The 15,958-nt window shown below is 38.6% G+C and overlaps 1 protein-coding gene across 2 annotated transcripts in view; it reads right to left on the bottom strand.

Annotated features, from left to right (window-relative positions):
• LOC135079223 (uncharacterized) overlaps nucleotides 1–15,958 on the bottom strand; it is a 369,397-nt gene that overhangs the window by 334,514 nt on the left and 18,925 nt on the right. Inside the window, exon 3 of one of the 2 annotated variants that reach the window (XM_063973814.1) lies at nucleotides 10,082–10,224. The exons of the other annotated variant lie outside the window; for it this stretch is intronic. Coding sequence (XP_063829884.1) covers nucleotides 10,123–10,224 — 102 coding nt within the window. The 3' untranslated portion in view covers nucleotides 10,082–10,122. Of the gene's footprint in view, nucleotides 1–10,081; nucleotides 10,225–15,958 lie in introns of those variants that run through there. 2 annotated transcript variants of the gene reach the window in all.

The following is a 15,958-nucleotide window of genomic DNA, read 5'->3' as shown; positions in this document are numbered from 1 at the left end:
TATTATGCAACCACTCAATACTAATAATGCTCTGAATCGGATCTGATGCAGTTCGTTGTCACTCTAAACATGCAGTCTCAAATAGGCAAGAAGTAGATGCATTCATAATTCTTCAACACCAGCCATATTAAATGCTTTTGCAAAACCTTTTGCAAAAGGGTGGTTGTCAAAATCAATATTTACAAGGTAGTATTGGACTAAGCAAAAGTTTAACTTACTATATTCGTAACAGTAATTTTTATGGCCAGGTCTCTTTGCTTTGCGTTCAAAGACAAGCCCATTTGTCACGCCCACTGCGATTACTGCCCATCTGTCCGCCGATAAAGAAAGGCGCAATAAATCCAGATCTCAATAAAGCCTTAGGCCTAAGCTACACAGCCAAGGCCTTACCCTAAGTAAGCCTTGTTTGATTAAGGTTAACATGAAACGTGTGTAAATAACATTTTACGTAGATAATTGTTTGAAATAAAATTAATTATTTTATTAATGCTTCTGAGTGAAGCTCACTTCCACCATCGGCCTGCTTATATTATCTCTTTCCATCAGGTGAAATGCAAACCAAGAGCTCCTCGTCAAAAAATGCACTGGCAGATTATTAGTGTTTCTAATAAGAATCAATAAATCCAACTAACGCCCGGTTCACACATGTCTCCGTTTTACTGTTCCGTTTTATCATGTACGTTTTTTTTTCGTCGATGGCGTATGTAGTTGTATGAGCGACTTCACACATGACACAGTATTCTGTATACAGTAATACCAGGCCTGTTCATCTCCGCGAGTTTACATCGAAAACAAAACACGCACGATGGCCCACCTACAGGATACTAATCGACAAGGCCTCACATACGAGCGAACATTGAGTCACGCACGCGTATTCTTGTGTATGATGGAAGAAAATAAAGAAAATGGTGTACTAAATACTGTGCAGTATTTAACTGCCTAAATAATAATAAAAACACAGAACGTACTTTTTTAAGTTGCCTCAAGACACTGAGAGGTAAATAAGTAGTTAATATTATTCATGATAATTCATTCTAAATCATGTGTTTCCTCCGCCATTTTCCGCAGTTTGGCACCTCACGTCACATCATTTTACCGAAGTCAGCCCTATAGCTTCGGCGCAGTGCCGATCACTGACGTTTGTCAACAAAATGGTGCTTGACTCTTGAGACAGGCTAAATTACACCATATTGTTAATTACATTGAGCATACATTTTTTTAAATACTTTCGCGAAGTAAAACTTCTGTACGTAGTACTTATTATTATTCTGTGGTAATACATACAAAAAACGCACACGATAAAACGCACAGTAAAACGGAGACGTGTGAACCGGGCGTAAGGACACAAAACAGAGCTTACAATGCAATTCAACACGCTACAGCCTTATGTATCTTTCTTTATAAAGGAAAGTTCTAGCCAGATGCTGTATTATTACGTCCCCTGTACAAAAATAGGTGATAGAGGTAATACGTGATAAAACGGTTTCCTTTATCTGCTCTAGTGGAATTTGGACCAATACAGTGTGGCGACGAGAAAATCCTCTTTAAGGAGAACGCGGAAACGTAATCCTGAGAAATCACCGTAGCCAACGTAAATAAATGAAATTTGTATCAGATTGTTATTTTGTTTTGTGAAACGAAGCGTAACATAACAGCCGCACAATGTTTTATTAATTTATTGTCTTGAATAAATAGTTAGTTATAATATTATTATAATAAAAATAGTTTGTCAAGTAGGTACGCCAATTATAACTAAGTTATTTGGTAGGTAATTTTTATCATCATCTACCTTATCTTCACGATGACTCTAGAATTCTAGATTTAGATACGCGATACGCTTCGATGTTTTCACCCAAGGGTGAATTTTCCGGGTGGCTACACCGTTGCAAACTACCAGACTGGACATTCATATAGAACACAAGTGATCGTGAGATGGCCTTTGACGAGCATAAGTCCGAGAATCATCACAGTTATGTTTGCTTGACGCTGTTATACACACTCACCTAGTACAAACAATATTGCGACTCATCATTCGACTCTACTATTTTAGATTATTAGATACTATGTGATATCTTTCTTACGAAAATGGCCGTATGTATAGCTCTACATTCTTAAAAGAATGTGATTAGTTTAAAATGAAATTAAACCAATCCGATTTAAATTCGTTAAGAATTTAAATCCTGACGAATTTAAATCCTGTTTTGAGCTTTGTTTACCCGTGTGGGTATAAAACCACAGCACACAACTGGCTCGATCATATATCTTGTTCTTCAGTGACGAACGCAACACAATTTATTTAAATTTAAATCTTGATCCAGTATTGTTCGCCCGTGGGTATTTAAACCACAGCAAACAGCACAAGTAACACATACTGTGCACATTATTCTTTGTCAAATCACGGGACAGGCCATTTAATAACGGCGCATCCACGGAAGTACGGAACTGCTCGAACGTTAATGTACGCAAATGGTTGGGAATTTGTCTCCGGTTTGACGAGGGTTCCGTACGGCAGATTGCGTATTACATTATGTAACATGTTTCTTTGAACGTTTACCTAAAATTGGGCCAATGTATCTATGTTTTGATCCAACAAGTGTTGAGAATTAGCAAGAAAAACCAATTATTTCAATGTCAATTAACCTATAATGTCAAATAAACTTCCTCACAACTATCGCTCCTGTACGGTATGTTGATATTTTTCCTTTATTTTTTTTATATTTTTCCTTTATCCCACTTCTTCATCACGGGTCACAGTGTGTTATGGGACTGTATAAACGGACATTCTCATTGATTTGATGAAACGTATAGAGCTCAGTTATACAAACATGATAGTAAAACTCCCGTTTGAAAATTCCACGTAGTTTTCGCGGTATAAAAATTCAAAGTTACCTATTTTTTTACTTCAAAATTATGCAAAAATATTCTCACTCGTTAACTAATAACATTTAATTCAGAATTGTTACAATACTTCATAGAGATCTTAAAACTACACGTAATAAGCGTATTAAGTGCTTCGTAAACGCATTCAGTTAATTAGGAAAAATGATTTTAGTGATTTTTGTTTTTATTTTTTTTCTCAATTATATCTTAATATATGCAAACATTTTTAAGTGCAAGATATAGTCTGATATTTAGTCTAATTGCATAAAAAAAATCAACTTTAAATTCCGTGATATATTTGAGGAAAATCAAATTGAAAATATGCGCAATATAGAATTGTAAATTTCCCATCACTTTTTAATAGCAATATTTCTTTTGGATGTTTAAATATCATCAGCTCGATTGTACCAAATTATTGTATTGACATTCGATTTACATAGGTTTCAAATCGATGAGAAAATTATTAAAGGTAGGATAAATTTCGACTTCCTAGATTAGTTTACATACTTTTTTAGTTAGTTACTTACATACAACTTAAGTTAATATAAGAGTGTTAAAAAAGAAAAATAACTCGACTTGAGAACCTCCTCCTTTTTTTGAAGTCGGTTAAAAACAATGTGAATGTGACTTTTTAGAACCTTCAACACTATGCACATAACAGGCGGGATTTGAAACTTTTTAGACATGAATTATTCCTTCCAAAATTGTCGACCCTAGACTCGTAAAAATTTTATTAAGACGTTTTATGTTTTTTCTTAAATATATCACGGAGTTTAAAGCTGATTTTATTAATACAATAAGATTAAATATCAGACTATATCTTGCAATTCAAAATGTTTGCATATATTAAGGTATAATTGAGAAAAAAAATAAAAACAAAAATCACTAAAATCATTTTTCCTAATTAACTGAATGCGTTTAAGAAACACTTAATACGCTTATTACGTGTAGTTTTAAGAGCTCTATGAAGTATTGTAACAATTCTGAATTAAATGTTATTAGTTAACGAGTGAGAATATTTTTGCATAATTTTGAAGTAAAAAAATAGGTAACTTTGAATTTTTATAACGCGAAAACTACGTGGAATTTTCAAACGGGAGTTTTACTATTATGTTTGTATAACTGAGCTCTATACGTTTCATCAAATCAATGAGAATGTCCGTTTATACAGTCCCATAACACACTGTGCGGGTGGTAAAAACACAACTTAAAAAAAAATAGCTTTCTGGGTAGAACTATTATCTGTTATTAAATGTAATGACTGAGATTTATATCTATCTAATTCGTGACACTTTTGATCGTTTTTCAGCCAACCACGCATTGAAAAATTTTTTACGAACTTTAACCTTGCAAATACAAATTCAACCAAAAAATTTAGTTGAACACATTTTTTATCCTGTAAAGGACATTGGGAACTTTAATATGAGAAAATGCCCCACGGCGGACAAAGATGAAACGTATTTTATTTCAAAGCTTTATACCTACTTGCTTTTATTTTAAAGCGCTATGTAAATAAAATCATCAACAGCCCTTTACAGTCCACTGCTGGACTATGAGCCTCCTCCACTATAGTGGAGGGTTTTGCCATAATCTCCACGCTAGGCAGGCGGGTTGGAGATCGCAGTTTAAAAGATTGATGTTTTTCAGAGAGCGCTGCTGCCCATTCTCTGTTTGATGTGTAGTCCCTAAGTCGCCTCTTACGACACCCGCGGGAAGAGTAGGGGTTGGTGACAAATGTATTCTACTCTGCCGTCACCACACGGCTTCGCGTAAATAAAATATATTTGTCTAAAATGATTTGATATTTTTATATGTTATGTTGTTTGGCATTGCAGAGTAACCAATAAAAGTAAATAAAATAATATAAATAAATAAAATATTATAAATACTTAAATTAATATTAGACAACATCTCATATATTACTCCAACCCAAAATAAGTAGCTAAGGCATTTGTGTTATGGAAATCGGGAACGACGAACCACAACACACCCAAACCAGAGACAATGTGAAAAGATCGTTTTCTATATTGTCCCGGCCGGGAATCGAACCCGGGACCTCAGGATTGGCCCGGCACACCTTGAAAACCGGTGTGTGCGCCTCTCCGCCACCGAGGTCGTCAAAAATGTTACCTAAATGTAAAATAAAATAAAATATTAAAACTTCACTTCTTCGTCGGCCGTTTGGTGTAGTGGTTCAGAACGGACTACTATGCCGAGAGGTCCCGGGTTCGATTCCCGGCCGGGCAGAAATTGAAATGATGAATTTTAATTTCTGTGACGGGTCTGGGTGTGACTATGTATAATATTTATGTATTTAAAAAAAAAAAAAAAAAAGTATATAAGTAGGATATCCGTTAAGCTTAGCACCCATAACACAAGCATTAAGTTGCTTACTTTGGGGCTAGCTGGCGCTGTGTGAAATTGTCCAAAGATTTATTTATTTATTTATTCATTTTCTCAATATTCCCATATAAGAGAGAAAAAAAAATGCGCGGAAATTCATTGGATATTAGTATGTATCATCTGTGATAGGTTTCGTTTGTGTCCGCTACTTTTCGAAAAGTGGGGCAAAAAGTTCCCAATGTCATTTTAACTTTTCAAGCTGCACTATTTCATCGGAGGTACGGAAACATTCAGACATGGGTAATGCTGGTAATGCTCACCTGAAACTGGAATCGTGTCGAAAAATGTACAAAGACATTTTACATTCAAATATTAATGCTGCCTGTGTCACATTTCTTCCGAGTTTTACTCCAATACTTTGTAATTACGTCACGTGATAGGCTTCAGGGCGCAGAAATGAAAAAAAAATACCTACCTTCTTCAAAGGCTGTCTCTAGCTTTTGTCCTTACGGATGATAAAAAAAAAAAGGTATCCACGTGCTTTGTAAATAATTCAATTATTGTGGAAACATTTCATCCAAAACTAACGAACGCTTTTTGCAAAGGAGAAAAGGAGGCTTTTGTAGAGCCAACATTTCAAATAATCCCAGCCGTTCATGTTTGCCCTACATTTATACTGAATTTCTCCTTTATAACATGTCCGTTTAAAAACGAAGGATCATGTCCCCTAATGAAAATGTATGACCTCAATCGATGTTCTGTTAGGCAAAATCGGTTTTTCGTTCATTTCAAAATTATGTGCCAAGATAGTAACTTCGTTTAGTTAGATAGAACCTTATCATTGGACTACATAGCAGACATAATTTTCATACTAATTCCCAAAATTGTGTATCAATAGTAATTCTTAAGTCCTGTATATCTTTCTCTGGTCCAAAAATGATCATAGCACAAAATAAAGTTTGGTACTTGTGTAAATATGTACTGTAGAGTACATATTTACACAAGTTCCCACCCCAGAATCTTTCTGCTACTAAACTTCACAGTTACAATGAACTTTGACACTATTTTGGGGAATTCTGTATGCCCAATTCTTATCTATTTAGTTTAATTGTGGCCTTCCTTGAGCTTAGCCTCTAGATGGATTGAGACATGCGATGTATCGTTTACGCCTTTAATTGGCACAAAATCGTGTCAGGATTATTTATTTTGTTTTAGCTGGTTCTGGTTTTCGCACGATTCGTTTTCAGACAAAGAATTAAGTATACTGGTCCTGCTGTGTTGAAATGAGAAACCAATCCCTAATTTTTAAGTGACACATAACACGAATTTTGTTTTCATAGGGGTCACTTAAAAATTAGGGATTGATGGTGAAAACGGGCATAAGTTTTTGATAAATCAGCAACTCATTCGGTCGATTACGACTGAAAGAGTGCCGCAAAATTCGCAAAGGACGTCATCGATCATATCATACAATAACAACTATAAAATAACCGTCAATTTACTTGCACATTTTGTTCATGGAATTACTCTAAGTACCTAATCGATACACGCCTGCTCTTTTGAAAATGGTGTAACTGCATATTTTAAAAAATAAAAAGTACGTATATGTATCTCAGTATTTAAAAGTTCGGATTAGATTTTATTCCAATGAATTAACCAAATGGCCTAGAGGCACCCGCTGAAAATATGAGTCTCCAATTTTATTTCGCACTATTCGCCGAAATAATTATTTACCGACAAACTTTTTAATGGATGGACAAATTTTATTAACGTGCAGTTATAAAACCTTGCCTTTTTTGTTGCAAGTTGTATTGGAGTTACAATTTCGAAATAGACGGATACCATCATTATTTTCATTTAGTCAACCAGCCCATTTGCCTAACTTATGTGGCATTATATTGATTTTGATCAACATTACTCAAGTAATAATGATCTAAAACCTTAAGGCAGGGAAAGATTTTAGAGTTAGTCACCCTAGTTTCACAAAATATCTAACAGAATACTGATTTTCAACAAAACTTGGTTTGTACCTACTATCAAAAAGGTACTTCAAACTGACAATATGCAGCGGACTCTCTTATCTTGTTAATGGTAGAGAGAGAAAGAGACCTTGTTCATTGAATTACGAAATTGACTTTGTTTTAATAATTAATTGATATCCAGCCGTGTAACGCTTCATTCGAATGTACAATAGCCGCCGGCCGTAGATTGGGATGAAACGGGTACGGTTAAAGGAATAACGATCAGAACCATTATAATTAAACTCGCACAAGCATAGTGACGTTACGTGTATATTTGGAAATACTAAAGTATACAAAATGTTAAGCAGAATAAAGAAACAAGTGCCTAAGCCTCATTTATCCTAAACACTGCTGTATATGTAGATGTAGGCAGATAATTATATGATGCGAGATAGGACTATCTCACTAAGGTCGTCAGTTGTTTTGTTAGTTATCAAGGAGAGGAAATCCTTTATACTTCTTTACTTCTCATTACTTACATGTATTAAACACTAGCAGTCGCCCGCGAGTTCGTACGCGTGGATCCCATTTTACCACTTTAAGGATGGAGTTTCGTAAAATCTTCTCAGTGAGCACCTACGATCTAAAAGGAACCCCCATACAAAAGATTCCTAGCACTTGTAGTTTCTGAGACCCCGTGATGAGTGAGTGAGTCAGTCAGTCAATAACATTTCGTTTTTATAGCCTAAACACGTGTATTGAAGGATTCAAAGCACGGTGAATGAATGAACCTATACAACAATAATTATAATACTTGGAAATCATTTAGAGTTAATTTCCGTAGGAAAATATGTCCAAATTTTCCAGGAATCAGAAATTTTATCAGTTAATTGCTTGATCGCAAGATTCTATAGAATCTAAAGGTCGAGTACATATTTGGTAGCAAACAATTATTTATCTAAATTAGCCAACACATTACGGGGATGATTTTTCACGTAAAATTGAAGTGTATTTAAGCTGCAGAAAATTATTAAACAGACACTTTATTTGTACCACATGTAGCAAGAAAGTTATTATGATTATACTTTGAGGATTACGTATCAAATTGTTGGCATCACTAGTTGCCCTATAAGTGGCAACAGGGAAACATTCAATTTCGCCTTTCCAAATCCTATCTTTTAAAGCGATTATTCTATTAACAAAAAGATCAAACAAATAACTTTTCTAGGTATGATAATACTTCCATAAGTTCGAAGAAATGCCAAAGCTGCGGCGAAAATTTCTAGAATTTCAATGAAGAATGTTCACTAATTTTGTTTTTTAGCTTTCTGTATTCTCTGTTAAAAATAAAAAATACACGTGAAAGAATTATTTCGATACGTTAATTAGTTTCCAAGATATTGAATTTTAAAAGTGCGGGCGGCGGCCGGCCCGCCATTTTATGCGCGTGACGTCATATTACAACGACTGGCTCATATTTGTATGGGTGGAATCTTGCAAACTGAATTAAGACCCACTTCCAGGCAACCGATTAAGCTGAAATTTCGCAAACACATGTGATTTGGATGACCATGCAATATTATGATGACATGGAGCTGATCTGACGATGGAGCTGGAAGGTGGCCATAGGAACTCTATAATAAAACGACTTAAATGCATCGAGTTTGGGCTCGTTCGTTTTGTATTGATGAGTATTTTAATTCTATATAGTAATCGGGGTCTAATGATGGAGCTGGAAGGTAATTCGCAATAAAACGACACAATCGCATCAAGTTTGGGTTTGGTTCAATTTAAATTTCTGTGATGGGTCTGGGTGTTAATATGTATAATAAGTTTGTATTTACAAAAAAAAATTATTTAAGTATGTTTATATCCGTTTTCTAGTGAGCGGACGCTGTGAATGTACGTCACACGGGGTCACGTGACCGTCGGCGGGACTCAATATTTAAGCGAACTTTGAATGCCTATAAAATCATAACTACTGGGTATTTTTGAATGAAATAAAAACTTATGTATTTGTAAATGTAAAAGCTTAACTGTAACATAGGTTTCAAGTGATTTTGCATACCTAGTAACATTCTCAATTGTGTTCGCGTAATTTTTGGTAGCCCCAACAATTTGGATTATAACAAGATGTTACATAAACAGGAATCTGTTAATAAACAAGACCTCGACCTTTCGTTATATTATTGTACAAATTAATTACCTACGCAATGAGAAATTTGACTTATCGCATTTTATTGATATTATGCTCTACTGGAATATTCCACGCATGAAAGAAAAATGAGAGAGTAATTGCTATCCAACACGTCAATTTCTTCGCAAATTGGCAGTAGCAGATGTACAATAATATTTTAATATGTTTAGGAGACTGTAATATAAATAAATGTCACAGGGTTTAGATGACCGAACCTACGAACGAATACGAGTGAAATATTGTATGAAAAATACTTATCTTAGATAACGAAAAAACTAATCAATAACGCAAGTATGTGTATGTGTGCTAATCTGTATTGTCATACTGCGGTAATTGTAATAATATTGTTCAAGTTTTATTTGCCAAATATACTAGTTCTATCCAACTCACATTTTTCTTTCTATTATTAAAAACAGCGTCATGTTTGTTTTTCATATCCGTGTCACGGCGTATGATGAATTGAAGCATTTTTGGCACGAATTAAGCCTATTTTGGCTCTTTTTGTTTTGTTTCCATTTTTGCTACTTTTATACCGAAAAAGAAGCTTATTTTTTGGACTTAGTTGAAGTTTGTCGACCTGAACGGTTTTGACGTTTAACTTTGCCAGTCAATCTTATAGTTAAATTAAATTGTTGGCAGTGTTATCACAGTATCTAGCAATCCTTGCATTATTTACAAGGACTCGAGTAATCATCCGCTGTAGATTGCAAAACTTTATTATTAAAGTTGAAAATTAAAGGTTCAGGGGTCGGGCGGGTCGTACGACAGGCCAACATTCTTCAGTTCACAGTCTTCTTGCATCAGATCTTTGAGAAGAAGTTTCTTTAGAGCCGTACGACGGACCTGTAAAATTGTTCATAATTTAATTCAACTATTTTATTGCATTCTACATCTACTTGTCGAGGCATTGTCTACCAGACTTTGTTTCACAAAAATCTTTAACGCTCATCACGCGGTCAATGGAATGGAGGCCGCGTACCGGAAAACGCAGCGTGGGACGTCCACCCACAAGGTGGACCGATGACATCATAAAAGTAGCAGGGTAGCGCTGGGCGCAGGCCGCTACCAATCGATCAACATGGAAAGCATTGGCGGAGGCCTATGTTCAGCAGTGGACGTCCTATGGCTGAGATGATGATGATGATGATAATGTCGCGGTCAATAACGTGCGTTTCCCAATTTTCCCATACAAACTTTCATAAGTTTTTTTGCAGCGTTGCGGAACTTACGGGCGTAAACTCTTTGACTAAGTGTAGGTTATTAGCGGTTTTAATGAGCCAATGAAAGCATATTATTTAGTTTCTTATTTACTATCACTATAATTTAATTAGACATACACGTACATAATTGTGCCGTGTGGGGACGGCCATAAAGAATACTCTTCCCCACCGCCAACAGGAGGCGTGTCGTAAGAGGCGACAAAATCCCTGCAGCACCGGACGGGCAGCAGCGTCTGCGTGCGAAACCTTATAAAAAACTGCGATCGCCAACCCGCCTGCCAAGCGTGGCGATTAAGGCAAATCCCCCCCATGGAGAGGAACAAAAAAACACGGCCCCTAGTCCCCGGCGGCCCCACTATCCCGGGCCACGGTAGCGGTCACGGTAACGGTGGGGCGAGGGGTGCTAAGAATCACCGGGTACCGACAGGCTACCAACCCCGACGACCTCTGGCCCTGGCAACATTTAACACTCGCACGCTGCGGACTGACGTGAGGCTCGCCGAACTCGAGGAAGAACTGAGCAGGTTGCGGTGGGATATCGTAGGATTATGCGAAGTCCGAAGAGAGGGGGAGGACACCATAATCCTGAAATCCGGAAACCTGCTCTACTTCCGGGAGGGCGACCAGCAGTCCCAGGGTGGTGTCGGGTTTATCGTCCACAAGTCCCTTGTCAACAACGTGGTCCAGATCGAGAGTGTTTCGGCGAGGGTAGCGTACCTTATACTCAGAATCACCAAACGGTATTCGCTGAAGGTCATACAGGTATACGCACCGACCACGGAACACCCCGACGACGAAGTGGAGACTATGTATGAGGATATTTCCAGAGCCATACATAGCTCCCGGTCCCATTTTACCGTTGTGATGGGGGACTTCAACGCGAAGCTGGGTAGACGAAGCGATAATGAGCTGAAAGTGGGGCAATTTGGGTATGGAGAGAGGAACGCACGTGGCCAACTGCTGGCTGGCTTTATGGAGAGGGAGGGCCTCTTTATGATGAACTCCTTCTTCAGGAAGCCAAAACAGCGAAAGTGGACATGGCTGCATCCCAATGGCGCTATAAAAAATGAGATCGACTTCATCTTGTCGACGAAGAAGCATATATTCAATGATGTCTCTGTGATCAACTCGGTCAAAACAGGAAGCGATCACCGAATGGTAAGAGGCACATTGAATATCAGACCCAAGCTCGAGAGGCGTCGACTGATGAAGTCTACGCTCCGCCCAGCGCCCATCCAACTCCAAAACCCCGAAAGCTTTCAGCTCGAGTTGCAAAATCGTTTCGAATGCCTAGGAGACTGCGAAAATGTGGACGAATACAATGACAGGTTCGTGGAAATTGTCCAAACGACTGGGTCTAAGTTCTTTAAAACCCGTCGTCCAAAAGGAACCAAAAAGATCTCTGACCTCACCAATAAACTTATGGAAGAGAGACGAAACTTGGTTCTGCAGTCCTCTGAAGATGCTGCTCAGTATCGGCGTCTTAACAGACAGATCTCCAAGTCTTTGACTCGCGATCTACGCCAATTTAATACAGATCGTATTAAAGAGGCGATTGAGCGTAACAAAGGCTCTAAAGTGTTCGCTAGGGATCTGTCTGTTGGCCAAAGTCAACTGACCAAGCTGAAGACCGAGGATGGCAGAGACATCTCGTCGGGGCCTGAGTTATTGGAAGAGGTTGAGAAGTTCTACGGACAATTATACACGAGTGTACGTACACCTGTCACAAATCTAGCCGAAGACCCAAGAGCTAGACTGACCCGACACTACACCGAAGATATCCCGGACGTCAGCCTGTACGAGATTAGAATGGCTCTCAAACAGCTGAAAAACAACAAGGCACCGGGTGATGATGGAATCACGGCTGAGCTTCTGAAAGCAGGCGGAACGCCGGTACTAAAGGCTCTTCAGAGGCTGTTCGATTCCGTCATACTTGAGGGAAAAACGCCTACGGCATGGCACAGAAGTGTGGTGATACTTTTTTTCAAAAAAGGCGACAAAACCTTGTTGAAAAATTATAGACCCATCTCACTTCTGAGCCATGTCTACAAGCTGTTTTCGAGAGTCATCACGAATCGTCTCGCACGCAGGCTCGACGACTTCCAGCCTCCCGAACAAGCCGGTTTCCGAAAAGGCTTTAGTACCATAGACCACATACATACGCTACGGCAGATTATACAGAAGACCGAGGAGTATAATCAGCCACTTTGTCTGGCGTTTGTGGACTATGAAAAAGCCTTCGACTCGATCGAGACCTGGGCAGTGCTACAGTCTCTCCAACGGTGCCAAATTGACTATAGATACATCGAAGCGCTGAAGGGCTTGTACGAAAACGCCACAATGTCGGTCCGCCTCCAGGATCAGAACTCGAAACCTATCCAGTTGCAGCGAGGGGTGAGACAGGGAGATGTCATATCTCCGAAACTGTTCACCACCGCCCTGGAAGATGTTTTCAAGCTTCTGGACTGGAGCGGATTCGGCATAAATATCAACGGCGAGTATATCACACACCTTCGTTTCGCGGACGATATCGTAGTCATGGCTGAGACCGTGGAGGACCTAAACACAATGCTCGATGGCCTCAGTAGAGCCTCTCAACAAGTGGGTCTTAAAATGAACATGGACAAGACAAAAATTATGTCAAATGCCCGTGTTGTACCCACTCCTCTGAAGGTTGGAGACACTACACTCGAACTTGTTGACAATTATGTATACCTGGGACAAACAGTCCAGTTAGGTAGGTCCAACTTCGAGAAAGAGGTTAATCGTCGAATCCAACTCGGCTGGGCAGCGTTCGGGAAGCTTCGCGAAATTCTCACGTCCGAAATACCGCAGTGTCTCAAGACAAAAGTATTTGACCAGTGTGTGTTGCCAGTGATGGTGTATGGCTCTGAGACGTGGTCGCTTACTATGGGCCTCATAAGAAGGCTCAAGGTCACCCAAAGAGCGATGGAGCGTGCTATGCTCGGAGTTTCCCTGCGTGATCGAATCAGAAATGAGGAGATCCGTAGGAGAACCAGAGTGACTGACATAGCCCGCAGAATCGCTAAAATCAAGTGGCAGTGGGCGGGGCACATAGCTCGAAGAGCTGATGGCCGCTGGGGCAGGAAAGTTCTTGAGTGGCGACCACGAGCTGGAAGACGTAGCGTGGGCAGGCCTCCCACTAGGTGGACCGACGATCTGGTAAAGGTCGCGGGAAGTACCTGGATGCAAGCGGCGCAGGACCGGTCTTTGTGGAAATCCTTGGGGGAGGCCTTTGTCCAGCAGTGGACGTCTTTCGGCTGAAACGAACGAACGAACGTACATAATTATTAGGATACTTGTCATGTTTTCATCAAGATTTATTTTACTTATAAATGGATAATATAAAGATTATAGTAATATAAAAAGATTGTGACGAGGAATGGTCAAGCAGATGCCACTAGGTATTGATCGGTATTTATTTATCATGGCGTTACAAAGGAATCATTAGATTGAGAATATCCGTAGGTGCGGTATAATCATGAGCCGAATACTGATAGATTGGCGACAGTAAACGGGAACAGTAAGATATGTTTCAGACAAAAAAGTGAGTTTATGAATCACTAGCTTTCCGACCGCGGCTTCGCCCGCGTGGAATTTTGTCTGTCACAGAAAAACTTTATCGCGCGCGTCCCTGTTTCAAAAACTGGGATAAAAACTATCCTATGTCCTTTCCCGGGACTCAAACTATCTCTATACCAAATTTTATCAAAATCGGTTCAGTGGTTTAAGCATGAAAGCGAGACACAGACAGAGTTACTTTCGCATTTATAATATTAGTATAGATAGAGTGCCATGATGATATTGCGCTTCTTACCAACTGGTGTATTTTCCCCAAGATGTGTAAAAGTTTTTTTGTTTTCAATAATTTTTCTCCGTCTACTATAGGGTGGGTAAGACTGAAATTACGATAGCAGTAAGTAAGTATCTTATAGAGCCGTTATGCCCATTGTAGGCATCTGAAATATTTATTTTTAAGTACTTGTTTGGTAAAGTGGTTTGGATTTAAGAGTTTTCTTAGCCCTTCATAAATATCGCGACCATTTACGACGACAATCATCTTGTATTTTAAGAATAACTTTACTAACCATTCCTTTTTACTGTACACCTCATTCCTTCACCTTCATTAATACCAGCTAGAGACAGCTTTCTATAGGCGGGTCTAACGAGACTGTGATAAGGTGCCTAGGTATAATAGCTATCCACAAGCTATCCGATAGAAAGCCCTAGAATCCCCTGTCAGGAGGATGAAGCAACTTGAGCTTAATACGTCTAGACTCATTTGTTTTAATTAAGGACCTGAAATGACTTAACTAGCGTCGCCGTAGGTGTTTTGTGGTGTTATTCTAAAACAGGTCAAATAAAACTCATCATCGTCAATTGCTCATTATCTCAATAATTTGACTTGAAATGAAGTGAAATAGTTCATCAGTACATAAACCCTTTACACGTCCCAAATATAGCTTACCCTACCACCACTTCCAGACAACATAATATGGTCTGTGATATGGTGGGCTGGTGCTGAGAAGAAGTACTTGTACGGAAATGGGAGTACCATTGTCTCCGTAGTTCAGTGGGTCAGAGTAGTTCCAACAAACGATAGGTCCTGGGTTCAAGAAGGTACATTCAGAGTAGTTCCAACAAACGATAGGTCCTGAGTTCAAGAAGGTAAATATTTACAAGTGAAAAGACATCACTATTGTTTAGTTAGATTTTTATTAGGTTTGTCTTAGAGCTTTTAAGTATGTAACAAGAAGTTACTTTCAAAACTACAGGACCATTCTGAAAAGTTTTCACTAAGAGCAAAGTCACTACTTTTAGGAGCCACGATAGGGGTCATATAAAACAGAGGGATTGATGGTGAAAACGGGCATCAGACTAAAAAGTGATTCCTGAAAGATGTAGCTATTAAAGACTTTGTAGCTAAGTCCGTTCTACCATCCTGGCTCTTATTGTTCCATTAACGTACTTTATACTGCCCTATAACAGTAAGGCGAAGATACGTTCATGAAAACGGAGCCCGGCAACAAAGTATATTTGTTCCAACTTGGCACTTACTTTATAGGATTTTAATGGAAATACCAATAATGAATAAACTGAATAAGACAATAAACGAGGCGAACTATGACAATTAACAATGGAATATGATCACAATAGAAATTGTATTATCAAAGGAACGAAGCAGGGGCATTAACCAGTTGTAGGAAGAAGTATTCGTAATAACTGTTTCAGAAAGATGGGGATAGGACAACGACACGTCTAGCTGCCTAATAAAGGGTTATTATGGGGCTCGGCTCTTGAGTTGAATTCGTTTTTTTAAACATTTCAATTTTCTT

The sequence above is a fragment of the Ostrinia nubilalis genome, chromosome 16 (genome assembly GCF_963855985.1).
Source record: "Ostrinia nubilalis chromosome 16, ilOstNubi1.1, whole genome shotgun sequence".
Taxonomy (NCBI): domain Eukaryota; kingdom Metazoa; phylum Arthropoda; class Insecta; order Lepidoptera; family Crambidae; genus Ostrinia; species Ostrinia nubilalis.
Note: the sequence above shows the minus strand (reverse complement) of the source record. Positions and strands in the feature narration are given on the sequence as shown.